The sequence below is a fragment of the Vidua chalybeata genome, chromosome 2 (assembly GCF_026979565.1).
Source record: "Vidua chalybeata isolate OUT-0048 chromosome 2, bVidCha1 merged haplotype, whole genome shotgun sequence".
NCBI lineage: Eukaryota > Metazoa > Chordata > Aves > Passeriformes > Viduidae > Vidua > Vidua chalybeata.
The window spans coordinates 38,218,820-38,236,386 of record NC_071531.1 but is presented as its reverse complement, the minus strand read 5'-3'; the positions used below and the strand labels follow the sequence as shown (position 1 = coordinate 38,236,386).

The window sequence follows — 17,567 nt, the reverse complement described above, 5'->3', positions numbered from 1 at the left end:
AGCAGCTAGAACAATTAAGAAGTCTGTTGACTGAAAATATCTGTAGATATTTTAGGAAAAATATCAATTATTTGCATAGTGAAACAATTCATAGAACAAAAATGCCCCTATGGCAAAGAGATCAAGATGCATTTCCCAACACTGTGTCCTAAGTATAGAGTAATAGAGAAGTGGTAACTATTTGTAAGATGTATTTAAGATTTATTCAAAAGATTTAGTCAGATCACCTGCTAGATACTGGAAGATCTAGCTCTCAGTTTGTTTACAACCAAAACTTATGATCAGAGTAAAGAATACACAAGGTATTTAATATTCTTAGATAAGATTTTGGTCTTTCAAGACATTCTTATTTTTTCCCAGTTGCTATGAGAAAGGCAGTAACTGTAAGTAAACGGTCTTGCAATTTTTAAAGAAGTATTTCAATATTTCACAGCAGATACAAAATATTATACTTTTCTTTTAGCTTGTACCCTAGATCTTTTCCATTACCACTCAATGCATACTAGATATTGTGTAAGAAGAATTTCTTCACGCGGCAATGTCATGATATTGACAATGGAGTAGAATATAGTAGCTACTGAAAGTCTCTAAGAACAATAGAGAAAAAGCACTTGGGAAAACAAACATTAAATATTTAAATATTTGAGTAATAGAGTAATAAGGTGAGACTGTGCACTATTTAATGAAAAAGGAGCATAGCATTACACATTTGCCGCAGGGTAGCAGCATGTATGAAGCCAGTTACCACAGACAAGCTGATGTGCTGGAGAGTCACACCTAAGCTGCTGCTCTGTGTGTGCTCCCTCCTCTAGAGTAGCCATCTGTGAATTAGATTTTCTGGAATAGCATTATTTCCTCTTATTCCCCAGTAGAAGTGGGAAAGTCAAGCTGGAAGCTGGCCCTGTGTTATCAAATCAAAGGTCTTAAATCAAAAATTATTTGGTAAACTGTAGAGGAATTTCTCATGGAACAAGGGCATGATATCCTTGATGGTATTTCTTTGCAGGAACTGGACAACCCTGGCCTGCAGATTACAGAGATACTTTAGTTACTTTAGAAGTATTTAGGACATCCTTGAAAAGACAATAAGCTTTGTATGAATACAATAGTCAATGCTGGATGCTGAAAACTGTCACATACTATAACCTGATCAGATGCTTGTAGTATAGCAGCCAATCAATAAGTGACTTGTATATGTAATCATATTATGTTAGCTAATGAATGTTAATTAGCTATTGTATTATGTAAGGCTATAAGGTATAAAATATGGATAAATTAGACAATAAGGGAGGATGACATCTAGCCATATTGGTTTGAGTATCATTACTCCAGCCTAGCTCTCCATGGGACCCTCTTCAGTAAACTGCTCTAATTACAGTAACAGAGGGCATGTTGCATGAGTATTGCACATTGTATTTCTAGTGGGTGGTTTTGCTAATTTTCACCAACTTTATGAAAATCATGTCTAGGATAAAATCATCAAATCTCAGGAGACAAGGTAAAAACCACATGTCCCACGCATTACACAAGTGCTGAAGGTCAAAGCCTGTAAACCGGTCACATCCTGCAACTCTTGTCTGAAAGTGAAAATCTTCCTCTGTGAAAACAATTACCTCTACAACCTGGTAACTGCAGCTTTCATTATGCAGCGCTATATTGTCTTACTGGCACTGACTGATAATTAAACCAATAGGATCTAATTTTCTTCGGAATGACAGGTTTCTAATTGCTTGACTTCATTCTCTGTCTGTTGGTGAAGAGTTTTCTGCTCCTTAGCATGGCTGAAATTAGTCACACCTCGTATTTCTAGGCTGTTTACACACCTGTCACACCTTTAACTCCTCTATTTTTCACATTGTTCTTCATTCCTTGTCAGATTGTGAGTTGTGGAGTAGCTATGCACACAAATAGTTATTGTCGTTGACATAAGCCTTTCTTCAACTCTCATGCAGAGTGAAAACTGGTGGGCTGGGAGGTTGGTTTTGCTTGAAGCAGCTCTTTCTATTTGTTTTCTTAGAAAATCCCCATTAAGGAAATGATCTTAGTTTGCATTTATTCCCCTTTGACCATGGTATTCCTAGCACATGTGTGTCCCTTTGTTGCTTTACTTAGCCTCTCAAAGTTATCTAACCCTTTGGTTACCATTCTGCACTAGGGGAAAAATAAATGTACATAATAGACTTGAGTGGTTTATCTCATGCTTTCCATAGGAATTGTAAATAAACTGTAGCAGCAGTACAAAAGCAAATTTCCCCCTCTGCCTTCACAGTCCATGTATCATAAAATCATGCTGGGAGGCCTTGCTGTGTTAGAGAAGGGGCAGTAGAAAGTAAGCTTGAGAAGGCCACTGTGGAAATAGTATTTACACTGCCTGTAAGTCACACACAGCAGCAGTGGGCACTGGCAGACTGAAGGATTTCCAGGGGATGCAGTGCAAAGGTTGTCCCCAGCTAGGGGCGCCCTCTGAGAGCTTGGATCCTGCAGAGCCAGTAGCAATGTCTTCGGCACCACATTTCCCAACAAGGCATCAATTCATCTGAGGTGATATAGCTTACAGTTCAAAAAAACCTAACATGATGCAAAACTTGCATTTAATCTGCCTCAACTTTTATTTTCTTATACCCTTCTAATAAGTCTGCCTTTCTGCCACATTGTGCTCTGTCACCTTTTTCAGCTTATGATCAATGACAGTTTATGGGCCTTTTACCTAACATCAGCAAGTATGAATTATTATTTTTTTAACACTGTCATCTTTGTCATCACTGTAACACAAGTATTTATTAGATAGCATATTAGATAATATATAGTATATATACTATATACTATCTACTACAGATAGCATATTATAAAGGAAACTTCAAAAATAATTACTTTGAAAATGAAATCTAGCCAAAATATACTGGTTCAGTGTGCAAAAAAACCTCTTTCTGCATTACCAGGAGCAGATGGGAATGAAAGAGAAATAGAAGGAAGTGCACAGTACAGACATTGGACAGGTGATTAAATTCTGTGCAGCATACCATAACAACACAGGTGATGTATCGAAATAGATATAGTAGCAAAAGATGCCCACCAGGAAAGGTCTGCAATTACAAATAAAATAGAGAACAAAAGAAAAAGTAAAGTTTTCTGGAAATTTGTTTTATTCCATTATAGATCCCATTTAGCTTCCATTCCATATAGATTCCATTTAGCTACCAACACTAACACAGAACACCCTGAAATGGCAGGGGAAAGAATGTTCCACTGAAGATTCTCAGCAGCAGTAAAGTTTTCTGTGACTGTCAGTACAACTATACTAATCTATTCACATTAGTTTCACCTGATTGCCTGGTTTAATGCAAGACTCAATTACTTTGGGATTAACACAGCAATAAATTAAAATTCTGGAGGGCTGCTCAAATTCCTCTAAGTTTCCCAAACTCTACAACCTCCCACATACCATTTGTTAATGTAAGAGCCAACTCTACAGACATTATTTGTGCAATTTTTTCCTAATCCATTGCTTAAAAAGTCTTAATTAACTAGGAAACAATAATGGCTTAACTGAGAAAATTGAAGGAATATCAAATATTAAGGAAGGGGGTTTTTATTGTTGTTTTGGTAGGGTTTTTTTGTTTATTAGTTTGGGTGTGGGTTTTTGTTTTGCTTTTTGTTCAGGTTTTTTTTCTTGGTTTTGTTTGTTTGCTTGTTTGTTTTTTAATTCAGGCCACTTCTTCCACTGTCCAAAATCAGAAGTATTGTCTTAGTATCCTCTGTGGGTTTAGGTATCCCTAACACAGAAATGCAAAGTGCTAACTGTGACCGTGATTAACAGCCAATATTTATATATCAGTCATGTCAGTGGACCTGCACAATACAAGCAGTTTAAGCAGTAAGTGTGTGCTATGGAGTGGCAGGACAATGGTGCCTTAGCTACAGGGAAGTGGGACAGCAGTTGCCTTCTTGTCCACATATCATGGTTCTTTCTCCCACAAAAATCAAGCATGAATACTGGTATAGGGTCACAACAGTAGGTGGCAACAGACACAGTATACAGAACCAAGACCTCAGACATGCAAGCTCACTAGCTGAGATATAACCTTTAGTAAAAGCCCACTGGTTTTCCACTTAATATTCAGGGTTGAAAGGCCTATTCAGTACTATAGCAATAACAATTTTGCCATGTGCCATAGAATTTTTGCTAAGCAGAGCTAATTGCCATTCACTTTAAAATTTCTGTCAGTGCCACATTGTTTGGTGACTACCATATCACATCTTTAGCAGGAAGAAATCGTGAATCACATGCACTGGCCTGCTTTTTATAAACCTTTTCCATAACTACTGTGTAAGAAAAACTGCATTTTTAAAGTATCTATAGGGATAGTCACTTACATATATAGTTAATAGAGGGTTGTGATCTCTGTCCTGTCAGGCTACAGGAGCAAGTGATTTACAAAAGATAAACAATATATATATATTTATGACCAAGGGAAGTCAGTAAATAAGGGCCAATCAATCCCTCAGTTTCTGCTCAGCAGAAACCTCCATACTGAGGATATCAGCATTTCTAAAACCAGGCTGCTGCTAGCCAGTCATCCTGGTAAATGCCTTAAGACACAGTGTGATTATAAGGTTTATGAAACCTCAAATAAACTTACATCTAAATGGAGAATACAGGTATAATGAGGACAGACAGAGTCATCACCAAATGAAGAAAAACTTTTGTGGAGTCAACAACCCATTATGAGTGTCTTTGGGCCCTGCCAATGTAGCAGCACAAATGTTCTCACAGCACTGTATCTAAATAAAACATAGACACCTCTATTTGGAGCTGAGCTAAAGTTCATAAAGAAATAAACCATAAGCATTCATTTAAGGGGGTCAAGGGACAAACATAAGGTGGGACATCCTTGCCATAGAAGCAGTGGACCATCCCATCCCACAACAGCACAGCTGTGGAAACTGCAGAACTGACGACCCACTTGGAAAATTACGTGGCTAATTTTAAACCTCCTTCTAATATTTCTGACCCAAAAGGTGCAGAAATAGGATCAAAACATAATGTCAACTTGCAGAATGTGGGGACAGGCCAAAGGAAAAAAATATTGATGTCTGTTGTCTGTAAGGTGTTGGATTACCAGACTCTGCTTTACTATGCAGTACAAGATAGGCCATGGACACTGCCAAGGCTGGGAATATTTGTGTCATCTAAGCACACTTTGATAAATTAAGTTTGCCTAGTCTTCATTTTTGTTTCTGCTCATAAGCAATAGTCCTTTCTTGGTGCACCAATTTGAGAATGAAATAATATTATTTTTATTCTAAGACAAGTCTGAGTATTCTATAGTAGCAAAATGAATTTTATACACACTGCAGTGCAAAATCTTTGTTTTGTCAGTTCAAGATTATATCAGTTTTATTTTTTTATTTCAAGGTCAAGTAATCAACTAAACTATTGGGCATATCAGCACTGGGGAAAGGTTGGACCAAAATGCCTGAAACTTCTAATTATTCTTTCGAGAAGCCTTCTAGAGGAAAGGAAAAAGTGGTAACTCAGTCACCTAAGATGACATAAAATCATGAGAGACAGCATACTAACAAGGCATCAAAAATGTCATGACTTGGCAAACGGAATAAAAATCTTGAATTTCTAAGAAAAAAAATCATCAAGGATATTATACGTTTATTGCTTTGGTTTGCGACAAGCTTACCCTAAATGTTTCTACTTGATGAATCAAGAAAATTTCAGTGTGAGAAAAATTTGATCTAAAACATATTAACCTGTAACCTGTACAAGATTTAATGCTAACAGAAACACAATCAAGCATAATGTAAGACAGAGCTTCCAATGCTTTCTGATTCACCTGATGGCAAAAATTACACATTGTACAGAAGAGCATAAAAGAAAAGGAGGTTTGTAGGTAAAATCCTTATAGAAAGATGGTCTGAAGCTTGTTTAGAAGCTTAGCTTTCTGAAGCTAAGCTAAAACGGCATTTTCCCTAAGCGTCTCATAACTGTTTGCCTTCCTTATTTCTTAATATCCAAATGAGTGATTATACTATGTTAATTGGCAATAAAAGAAATAATTGAAATTCACTGAGTGGAGACTTATCCACAGCAGTGGCTCAGCTGGTGTCAGGGCTCTATTGCTCTCTGTCTACAAGGCCTAGGAAGGAATTCTGGTGGGGAAAAAAAAAATCTATCACCATTTTTGAAATAATGATTTCTAATGGTTTCTCAATCAGTGAACTAATGGGGCATGCTTTAAGTAATTTTGGCTCACATTTAGAAAATATGTGTTTTATTACTAGACAGTCTGAATGGCTTCTCTAACTACATTCTGACACCTTCACACATTAACATCACTATCACTTGTCATGTTACCACATGATAACTCCACAGGTCGAAGTCATGGATGAAGGGCTTCCTACTAGACACTGTGCATGAAAAGTGCCTGAATCAAAAAGCTGCATTAGTGGAATAAATTTGACCTGTTTATCAAAGTATTTAATACTATGATATACTTGCTAGGATAAACAGAGCATGAAGACTCAATACATGTATCAAGCATACATATCATCCATAGATTAAAAGAGTCTGACTGAAAGTTTTGGTGAAATCATCATTGAAGCAATGCTTACTTTGTAAAAGTTCAACATTTCAGCGTTTAAAGAGTACAATTAAATGGAGGCTCTGACTAAACAATCACATCCCCTAACTGCTTTCTATTATCCCAGATACCAAGTGACTCAGAGCCCAGGGATTCGGGCTGTGGTGGTGATGCTGATCTGCATTTCTGGCCCTCTATGTCCGTGCAAGGTGACACCAGCATCATTCAGGAGACATGATTGTGTGAAATGCAGTGGCGGGAGGAAGGACTCATGTTGGGAGTGCAATCCTTTTCACTATCAGCTGTATCTCCTACTTTGAGTAAATAACCTGCTAATGTAAATTTTATTCTGTTCATCAACCCATAATTAACTGCTTTTCATAGACATTGAAGCCTCAGAACTGTTAAAGAAGTCAGTTGCTTAGGACAACTAATCAATCATAATCCACCTGCCCCTCTTGCCTATGCCAGGGACCTGGAGATACCAAGTGGCTGCTGATACTGCCATCAAGAGCCAAGCTGCCTGGGTCAGGTGGGTGGGTAGTGACAGAGTAACTAAAAGGTCAGCTTCTGCCACCAGTGAAGGGCACTTTTCTCATCCAGTGGCAGCTGGAATGTCAAGTCAGATTTTCAAGCATTCTCTTTCATCTTGGTATGCCTTGTTAACATTTAGCCTCCTAAATGTTAAAAGTGGTTTTATCCATCTTGGGGTGAGGTGGTCCCTGGAGAAAAATTTGAAATAATTTCACAGAAGAGGAGCAAATCTTTACAGAACTCCCTATATAAACAGCTTCCAGTTGCTTGCTTTCCTAAGGTGCCTGCAGTGGGAATTCCTGCTGCTGCAGACTCAGAGGAAAAAAGGAAGGAACCAGGCTCTGCTCAGCCCATGCATAGAGGTTAGTAGGGCATCCTTCCAGAATGGAAGTCTCTTGCTTTGACCACTTCACTACTATATAAAAGCATGGGTCACTTCTACTTTAGCTTTAAGAATTTGCATCATATTAATCATATAGATGTCCACATAAACAAGTGGACTTGTAGCTCTGAATGCTTGAAGTTTCTAGGAGTACCTAATTTGGCATCTGATTTAGACTCACTTTTCAGCTTTTATTTTAGGGTCCTTCCTTCTCCAGATTTTTTTTAAGTGTTTATGACATCACACCACTCAACAAACTCTGTGGCCATTCTGAATTCCAATCCAAGAGCTAGGTACCCAATCTCTTGGAAACATTAAAGTCTCTCATGGAAAATGTACTTAATGGATTGTGGCAGATCCAGATTCACAGCATATTAACTTAATCTTAATTCTTTCCTTCTGAACAATGGACCTAATGCCACCCAATCTTCCAGTCTAAGAGTAATGCCTTTGCAATGCCAAAGGGTTGCACACACACAAGTATTTTCCCCATGCTATGAGAACTTGTAAGAAAACCAAAGTAACTCCCATGTTTGGAAGATAAAATTTCAATTTGTGCATAAACAAAGGGGTTATTTTGATCATTGCATGAGTATTTTATTAAAACAATACCTATAAGTGAATTGAGGAAATTTGACTCCACTGTGAAGTTTCCTTTCACAAACATTAAATTAGGTTCACTTTTAATCTAGCCATGGCAGACATTTTTCACAGTGATAAACTTTTTTCATATAGTTATTAATTTTAAAAAGGTCCTTATATATAATTTCTGTGTCCCACATTATAAGGAAGAAGCCCTTTTAATAAAAGCAGGAAATATCTGAAACCCAAAGCTCAGTTGTTGTTTTACAGGCTATGGCCTGTAAAACCTCAGATGATCAAAAAATCAGATGATTTTGCTGGCTCACTGTGGCAACAAACAGTACTTCTACTGAAAGATGAGTAAGGTTTAACACAGATGTAGTCTTTGCATATGGGCTTTGAAGCACTCCTTACCGTTTGTTTTTTCGTTATAGGATATGTGTGTTTATGTCCTATACGAAAAATGACCATTCTATGGTAGTCTTTGTCGAACATTCCTTGCAGGTACAAGAAGTAATTAGTTTCAATTAGGCCCTAGCAATTGGTAGATGGGTTGATGATAAGGATAGAATTAGATCTTCTCCTTTCAGAACAATCTCTCATGGACTAAAACTTCTCTTGCTTACTTTGTAGAATATTTTTAGGTATCTTTATTCGGGACTTCCTTTTCCTTTTGAGACTATTTGAAGCAATATGTAACACTTTAAATCATGAAAAAACCTTCTCCCAAATTATGTGAAGACTAAAATCAGTGATGTGCTGCAAGTCTACATCTGTAGATGATTGCAGATGATTGCACCCATGAGGCATGTGGAATGATTACTAGCTGATGTAACAAAAACCTGAATGCGAAAGACTCTGTACTGTGTGGAAAGTGCAGGTAAAGGAGGAAATCTGTACAGGATCCAACAACAGGGGGGATTCTGGCACATTTGCATCTAGAAGGCACCCTTTTCAACATCACCCACACAGACAGCTCTGCCAGCATCCTTAGTGTGGCCCTGATAGCAGTTGCTGATGTGCTAAATATTGACTAAAGGTAGATGCACACAGATAAACAGTGAGATGTAAGGTAGAAGTACTTGTCATAGCCCTCCAATTCCCAAGACTTGTATGCTCTTATTTAATTCAACAAATATATTTATGTTTTTTGGCATATCAGATGAAAATACTTAAACAAATAAAATTATATGACTAATAATTTTTACAATTAGTGTGGCCTGTTCACAAAAAAATGTAATTTTTCTCAATATTTCGCTTAACTTTTTTTACACACTTCATAATATTTTCACGCTCTCAACTACACCCTATGCAATTAAACATAGCTAGGAAAAATACAGAGAAGAAGAGAATAAAATCAGAAATAAGAAACAGGCTAGCTGTGAATGTACCTGATGCTCTCAGTGGGAGACAAGGCTGAAGGCTGTTCTAAGATGAAGAAAACATTAACCTTTTTATAGAAGCCAAAATCAAAACCAGCTAAGAAGTCTGAGAAAGAGAAGAGCTTGACAGTACCATACAGGTATAGACAATAGTAAGGAATTTTGCTACCCACATCCTCATAGCCAGCCAAGCCTTTCATTCACATCCTTTCTCTTACTTCCACTCAGCCCCACAGCATTCAAAAAAATCTTCCAGGCACCTTGAAGAATAAAAGATTCAATTTTATATTAAGGCTCACACTGTGTAAGAACAATGCCTACTTAAGAAGTCAAGTTCTGTGTCTAACTATTGGAAAGGGTACTTGGGTTTCTACCGAGTTCATAAGCAATTTACTATAGGAAAGAAGGAAATTCCTGTAGCCTCCCATCAGGTGGAACCTGAAACAGCTAAGTCAGCTCACCTAGAGGGATGAGCTTTTCTTTCCTTACTATTCCTTCCTCCCATTTCAGAACTTCCTAAAAAAAAGGCTGTGAGGTTCTGGGGGCTTAGCTAATTGATTCATATTTCATTAATTATTCAGTTTAATGAACAGTTATGAGATAGACCTCTGTGACTTTTGCTTGTAACTTTTCCAGAGCTACTGCCAGACAGAACTTCCCTGGATTTTGCTAACTCACACTTAGAGATTACACTTGCAAAGTTGGCAATACTAATTGGTGTTTATTTAATTCTACATGCAATCTAGAAATATGTACATTAAAGGACAGTGGCATTAGCTGTAGATATAAGCTAATGTGGCCCACATTGGAAAAATGATCTTCACAAGCATCTTGTGTAAGTAAATTAATGTACATTAAAGGGTGCAGGCACTTGAGAACCTATGGCACGAATCTGCCTGTATCATTGCTGTACAAATGTGGAATGGAGGCAAGTTTTGTTAAGAGAAAGGAAACACTACATATTTTAAAAGGCTTTTAAAGGCTTTTAACATTGTCTCACCATGGCAACACAAAGGAATAAGACTAGGTGACATTGCTCTGTGATGGGTGCAAAACCATTTGTTAGGTGTCCTTATGAGCAGCTATTAATGAAGCACTGCCAAACAAAAGAAAAAAAGAAAAAAAGACTGTCCAAATTCTAGAGTCTAATCTTGGTCTGGTTCTACTTTTTTTTTTTCACTCTTGGTCAGGTTGATAGAAAATAAATTATACTCATGTAATTTAAGATAAAAGTAAATTAAAAGGCGGTGCAAGTAATCAGGAGGAGAGAATTAAAACACCTGAAGATCTTGCAAATTGAATAAATAGTCTGGAAAAACAAAAGTAAGTATGCTGTTCAACAGAGACAAATGTAAGGGTTTACATGTAGAAATAAATATATATAGAAACAAGTAAAGGATGGGAAACAGTGATGGCAGCTCTTTCAGCAGGACACAAGGGCTGTAATAAATTAGAAAAACATGAATCACTCACAACATGCTATTCTGAAAACAGAAAACATCTCACTGGGATGTAGAAATTGTAACAGAGCTTAAAAGCACATAAAATAATGCCTCTGCTGGGGTATTCTGACAGTACTGCATTTCAGCTAGGTGCTGAATCAGCCAGAGAAGGTCTTCAGAAGGAGAGTAAGAACAATTTAAGGTATAAAATATAAGTCTTCTTGTAAAAGACTGAAATATTTAGAGCCATATGGAAGGCATAATGAAAGATGCAGACAAGCTTTTTTTTTTTAAGGTTTTGCCTATGCCAGTAGTGAATAAGATAAGAAATTATGATCTTAAATTCCATAAAGAAGAAAGATTCACGTTATACTTTATGAAAATCTTCCTAAGAGGACAGAATGAAAGATGCAGACAAGCTTTTTTTTTTTAAGGTTTTGCCTATGCCAGTAGTGAATAAGATAAGAAATTATGATCTTAAATTCCATAAAGAAGAAAGATTCACGTTATACTTTATGAAAATCTTCCTAAGAGGACAGACGATGAAGCAACACAATAAGTTGCCTGGAAAGATTATGAAGTCTGCTTCTCATCAGAAGGAGATGGCCTAAATTATCTTGACAAGATGACTTCACTATATAACTATGTTCTTCCTTAAACCATACGTATATATTTGCATGGAAACATACATAAAACAGATAAATAGAACACCTCAAAATTAAAAATAGAAAACTTGGGAAATAAATGTATTTTATTTATTTAAATAAATACCAAGACTTACACTATCATCTTTCCAATCTTCATCCTTTAAAGTCAAAGCCACTAGTAAAAATGGGACCAGGGCATGGCCAAAATCAAGGTATTTTCCAAATATGAAGCTACCTAATTGCATATTCACAATATTAAAAACTCTAATAACTTTTATCTGATTAGGACAGCTTTGTGTTCACCCGGTAATAAAATTGTAAGAATCCCTCCTTTTTTCTTTCAAGAGAAGAAAAATAACAGAAATTATCAAATTCAAATATTCATAGTTTTTACTTATATGCCACAAATTAAGAGTTGCTAATTATACAGTAGCTGCTGAACTGCTATGCTCTTGTGATTTTTGTAATGATAGATTTGAGGATCCAATAGGACAGGCTGCATCATAATATCTGCAAATGAAATATCAATGACAGTACAAAAATAGTATAATTACACAGAAAATATTTATTTAATTACTTACCTGTTAACTACACACAAAGGTGCATCACAAAATGGATATTTATAAAATATTGATGAATTTGCTGGTTATAATCCTGTTTGTAACAATCCTAATTTGAGGAAGCTTATTTAACATTTTTTGACAAAGTTTCTGTGTCTTACCCAGTGTTTTAGTTATCAGCCTTCAATTGATATCCAATTTAACTTCTGGCTACTGTTCTGAAGGGTGTTATATCCTGGTTACCTATTTCTAGACAAAAACAACTTATCAATTATAAGTCTCCTAGGTCTATTAGCAATGTCTGACCTTTTAAATGCAATACTCAGAAATAAATATTGATAAGACATACCACTGTGACTCAGGAGACCAGAGTTTCAGTCCTGTTTTTTTAACTTGTTTTGAAGGCATCCATGGACAAACTATTTCACCTGTCTTCGCCAACCTGCCCCCATCATTAAAAAAATGCTAGTGTCCTTTATTAAGCACTCTGGGTCTCGTTCAACCGTTCTACCCACTGAAGCTTGTCTAAGACAGTGCAACTAGTTTTCCCTGGTGACCGGGTGGGCAGCTGGAACAAGACCCTTCAATGCCAAAAAATACTTTTCTCATAACAAAATAAGAAGGATGATTTCAATCTGAGGCCTAATTATTCTGGCAATACCCCTATCTCATGCTCTCCTCCCAAACTACCTGGAACTACAGAACTTGAGTGTGGATGGTTTTAGGTTCTAGTGTGAACTCAGCCCATGTTCATCCAGCAATGACAGTAAATCTGAAGGCTGACTGAGAGATAAGACAGGATTATCCTTTGAGATCTACAGAAGAAAAAAATTATAGAGGATTTGGTACTATCTATGGTGTTATCCATCTAACAGTACTGGAACAAACAGTATGCTTCTGACTTGCAGAGGGAACAGAATGTAGCTTGGCTGAAATCAGGTTTTTGTCCCTTTTTCACAAGTAAAAAGAAAGGACATAAATGGCAGTTTTTGTTCATTAATTTTTAAGAATCCCAGAGTACTTGTAGCAAGACTCTGAGACTTCCTTGAAATTCTGTAGCTCATTGTGTATATCCAGAAACCTGAATATTCAGGAACCAAATGAAGCAATTTCAGCTACAAAGGCTTTCAATACTCAAAAAAACTTTTTGGATTTCAGTCATTAAACCTTTCCATTACCTTCTAATTCAGCTGAGGCTGGGATAACAGTCTGGAGCTCAAGCCAGAAAAATCAAAAATAAAACAAAAAAAACCTTATCAGAGTCAAAGCCATGCATCAGAAAGAATTCAGCCTGTGGGTATGCTCTGTCACTTGAAGATACTTCCCTACCTGTCCTGAAATGAAAACTTACAGCTGCAGGCTTCTGTTGGACCTTTGTCTGCTCAATAAATGTGAAATAGCCACAATATTTTGACATAATAACTGCATATTTTCCATCTGAATGTGGATCTTACCATAGCTGCCCATGCTCTTGCCACCTTTCCTGCTTTTGTATTCTACACTTATTTCCTTGTGGGGATGGCACAACACATTGCAGCTGTCAGACAATGTATTCTCCTGGTAACTGCTGTGTTTTACACAGAACACAAATTGCACCTGTATTGCAAAATCTGTCTGACTCACAATCATTTTTCTGGCTGATGTTTTGATTTACACAGTTTGGATCAAGATTGCCACAGATATATGGTATCATTTTTTCTCATATCTTCTGCTTAGTAACAAGATGATTATCAAAGTAATTCTGGATAAAAAAAAGACTTTTTTTTTCATGGGAATTACTACTAAAATTAGAAAAACAGAAGGGATTTTATGCTCTAAAATGAATCAGAAATAAAACAGAAATTAGTCATCGCATTTGCATACTGGTGATAATCAACTGTTGACTCCTTATAAAGATGTGTTTTAAAGGTATTTAAATCCTGGGATCCCAAGAAATGTAAAAATATATCAAAAATGCAAAGCAAATAGTACAGCTTCTCCTTCTTGCATGTGCTCTACTTGAGCAGAATACTGATTACACTTGATGTCTTTTCAGCACAGACATGAGCTATCTGTTCCATTCATTTCAAAAACAGTTTTAAATGGAGACTGAAATGGATTTTACCAGTAGGACAGACCTATCTCATTAAAGCCACTGTAGCCCAGCTCTTGCCTGCTTAGTCCCAGATCTTCAAGGTCCATGCATTTAAATCCAGGTGGGCACTGGTAACCTTCTTCTAGCTCTCTGGAACAGTGGGTGTCTGGGATAGCTAAATTATTCCAGGTCACGTTTCTGTGAAAAATAAAAAATTAAGCTGTTACATAAACTCAGTCCATAGCAAAACCAAATATTTGAAAGTGAGAGAACTAAAGGGGAAAGTTCATCAGCTGTTATTTTTACTATCTGATGTTCTTTGGTATACACTGTTTTCATTAATTAAGCAGTTATTGTAAAGGGCAAGCTAACACACTCCTGAAACTTCATCTTTAAGTAATGACAGTACAATTACTACCAGCAGAAATTTCATACTAATGTCTAGAGATCCCATAAAAATGGAGAGTCTCCAAGAAATGGAGGAGTTAACATTCAGCAGCTCCAACTGCTCTTTAATGCAATTTGAAGACAATGTTTCCTTTGCAGGTCCTGCAAGTGTGTTCAACTGCAGTCAGTAGTATGACTATGACTTTGACTTACAATGGCATTACCTGTGCTTGCTTTGACACTCCTTAGAAGGACCCTTGTGGATGAGTTGTCAGTCACCAGAGTATGTATACAGCTTCTTGTAACTTGGTCAGGACAGGTTTCCACCACAGATGAAGGGTCAGAGGAAAGAAGTCAAATCACTGCATATGTAGTGCAATTAGTATCTAGGCACTGCTGTGACTGAAACAGATCTCTGACTTACTTTTAGGTCACTCCAGTAATGAAATGGTATAAGAGGTGAAAAATTTTGAATTGAATTGGTTCAAGCTGATTCATATAAGTGACCATAACATTTTAAAATAGAAAGATCATGAGACAAGGGCCAGTGCCATAACACAATGTCACAGTGTTGGCCATTTTTTACTGTTGTCAAAGGCAACACATCACTTGTTTTCCCAGTTTCTCTGGCAGCTGTGGTTGAGCTGCTGGAGGCTTTGTCACACTGGACCACAATGGGAATTGCAGCGCTAAGGGCCATAGAAGCTAAAAGGAGAGGGAGGACAAATTTGTTGCTCTCTGTTCTACTAAATATATACCTTTGGCATGGACACATAAATATGGGTTATTTAAATACTTCCAAACGTTGGGAAGGAGAAGATCAGGCAGTTGATTCCCCCTGATCACTTACAGTGCCTAGTTAATAATCACAATACACAGTCCTTTGCCACAGACTGGTCACTCCATTCTGCCAGAAGTAGTTTAGTTAAGAGGTAACCTTAGGAAACCACCCCCTCCACCCTGAGCAGGTCCCTGCCACGGTCTGCAAAGCAACACAGCACAGAAGTGGGGATTCACGTTACTTGAGCTATGGGGCCGCTGGGTGAACCAAAGAGCAGAAAGGTCCAAATAAGGCTCCAACTCTGCCGAATGAGCACACAGCTAAGCAAGAACTGTTTTCCTCCCTGCTCATAATCTCTCATCCAGCAAATGAAAAATCCTGATTTTTGGTTCAGTTCTAGGGCAATTTCAAATCAGACATGTAAAGCTCATCACAGTGAGTTCTGGTCTGAGAAAAAAAATAGTCAATGGCATTTTCCATTCATGTTCAGGTTGATTTTGACTTCCTGGTTACAGCACAGACTTTTGATATAAAAAGACCCAAAATGAATTGCTGAAAGTTACGAAAAAAAATGTTGTAGTATTCACTCTGTTATCCTGAGGCATCAACTAGTGTCTTAAAATACATCATTTAAAATTATCTTGTCTTGTCCATAGAAAAGGTGAAACTTTTCAGCCTGCCCTTTAATATAATTAGTATCTTATTGTTCTTCTGAAAGTCCCTTTTCCTTAATCTAACTCACAGATGCATATATATCTGCATGGATGTGCACACAGACATGTACAATTCCAGATGGGAACACCCTGAAATTTAGCAATGTACATAACTAAAAAGACAGACAGATACATAAGCACATGTGTATTAGTTCCCTGTTTGTAAACATACTCAGCACATGTCACTCAAGTATTTCAGAATTGATCTGTTCACCCTAATTCCTTTAAACTTGATGTTAATTCATACCCAGTTGCAGGCTTTATGTTACATTTATGATACTGCCATCCAAAAGTCATTATCATATATAGGATTAACATAAAACAATAATTTGCATATATTTTTAGAAATTAAAATAAATTCATTGGCTCGGGCAGATTCAGAAGTCCACCTACTGGTAGCTAATAAATTACACATTATGGCTTGCATTAGAAAATCCCTCAAATCCCAAGGGGGCAGTAGCATGAGGGCATATTATTAAAAGCATTGCTGGCTCTCAATCACTGCAATGCAAAGCATTCATTTAAGTGCTTCATTTAAACTCAGGGTTTTTTTTGTTTTTTTTTTTGTTTTTTTGTTTTTGTTTTTGGTTTTTTTTTTGGTTTTTTTTTTTTTTTTTTGTTTAACCTCCTCTTGAAGGGGAAAAAAAAAAAAGCTGTCTCCAAGCACTGAGTATGGTTTAGGCTAAAAATGAAGTCTCTGCTTATAGTACACCTCTACAGATATAGGCCTTTCTTGATCACTGTCACTTGGCAAGTTGTGTTCTACCTCAAGACAGTAAATAAGCATAGAATAGTACACATGGGCTAGAGAATATCAGGTATCTAGAAATGGCTAGAATATCAACAGATGTTTTCAATATAAGATCATTTAAATTTTATTCCTTCATTGGCCATACTCAGTATCAATTAAGTACTGAGATACTGATTCAGCCCATAATTAGTTTTAAGCATCTCAAAAGTTCAATTAGGCAATGTGATTAAATGTCTTGCTGAACAGGATAAATTGCCTGGATAAATTTATGAATAAGAAATAATTTACCCCTATAGTCCAACAATATTTCTGTGCAGAGTATTCAATGTCTGTGGAGTGCAGCATCAACCCAACAGGCGAGCTGAGAAATTAGTTCTCCATAGGAATGCCAAGGATGGGGAAGGAGATAATTGACTCCACTTCACTTGGTAGGCATCCATCCTTCAATAACAAGATTGTTGCAAAAGGTATAGGACTGTTACTCTGACATATTTTTAAGTTCCTGAAGAATGTTATGATTACATACATATGTATACCACAGGAAGGACATGAATTGATGTCTCTTGGGAGTACAGTGCCTGTTTTCTATGGCATCTGTTACAAAAAACTGGACTTTCAACCACCATGTGCTCATGTGAGAACAATCCCTCTTTTAGCACCTTCTCCTTATTAGGGCAGCTCTTCCAAGAGGGGTTTTCACACCTTATGACACAAATTACCATGGTAGCTTCTAGCTTCC

The 17,567-nt window shown here is 36.9% G+C and overlaps 1 protein-coding gene across 7 annotated transcripts in view; it reads right to left on the bottom strand.

Moving 5' to 3' along the window:
* The window catches only part of NALCN (sodium leak channel, non-selective), a 229,627-nt gene that overhangs the window by 164,036 nt on the left and 48,024 nt on the right, over positions 1 to 17,567 (bottom strand). For 5 of the 7 annotated variants that reach the window (XM_053935243.1, XM_053935244.1, XM_053935245.1 and 2 more), the window contains one exon: positions 14,240 to 14,394. In XM_053935243.1, coding sequence (XP_053791218.1) covers positions 14,240 to 14,394 — 155 coding nt within the window. Of the gene's footprint in view, positions 1 to 7,690; positions 7,749 to 14,239; positions 14,395 to 17,567 lie in introns of those variants that run through there. The other 2 variants (XM_053935249.1, XM_053935248.1) reach the window with 2 other exon arrangements.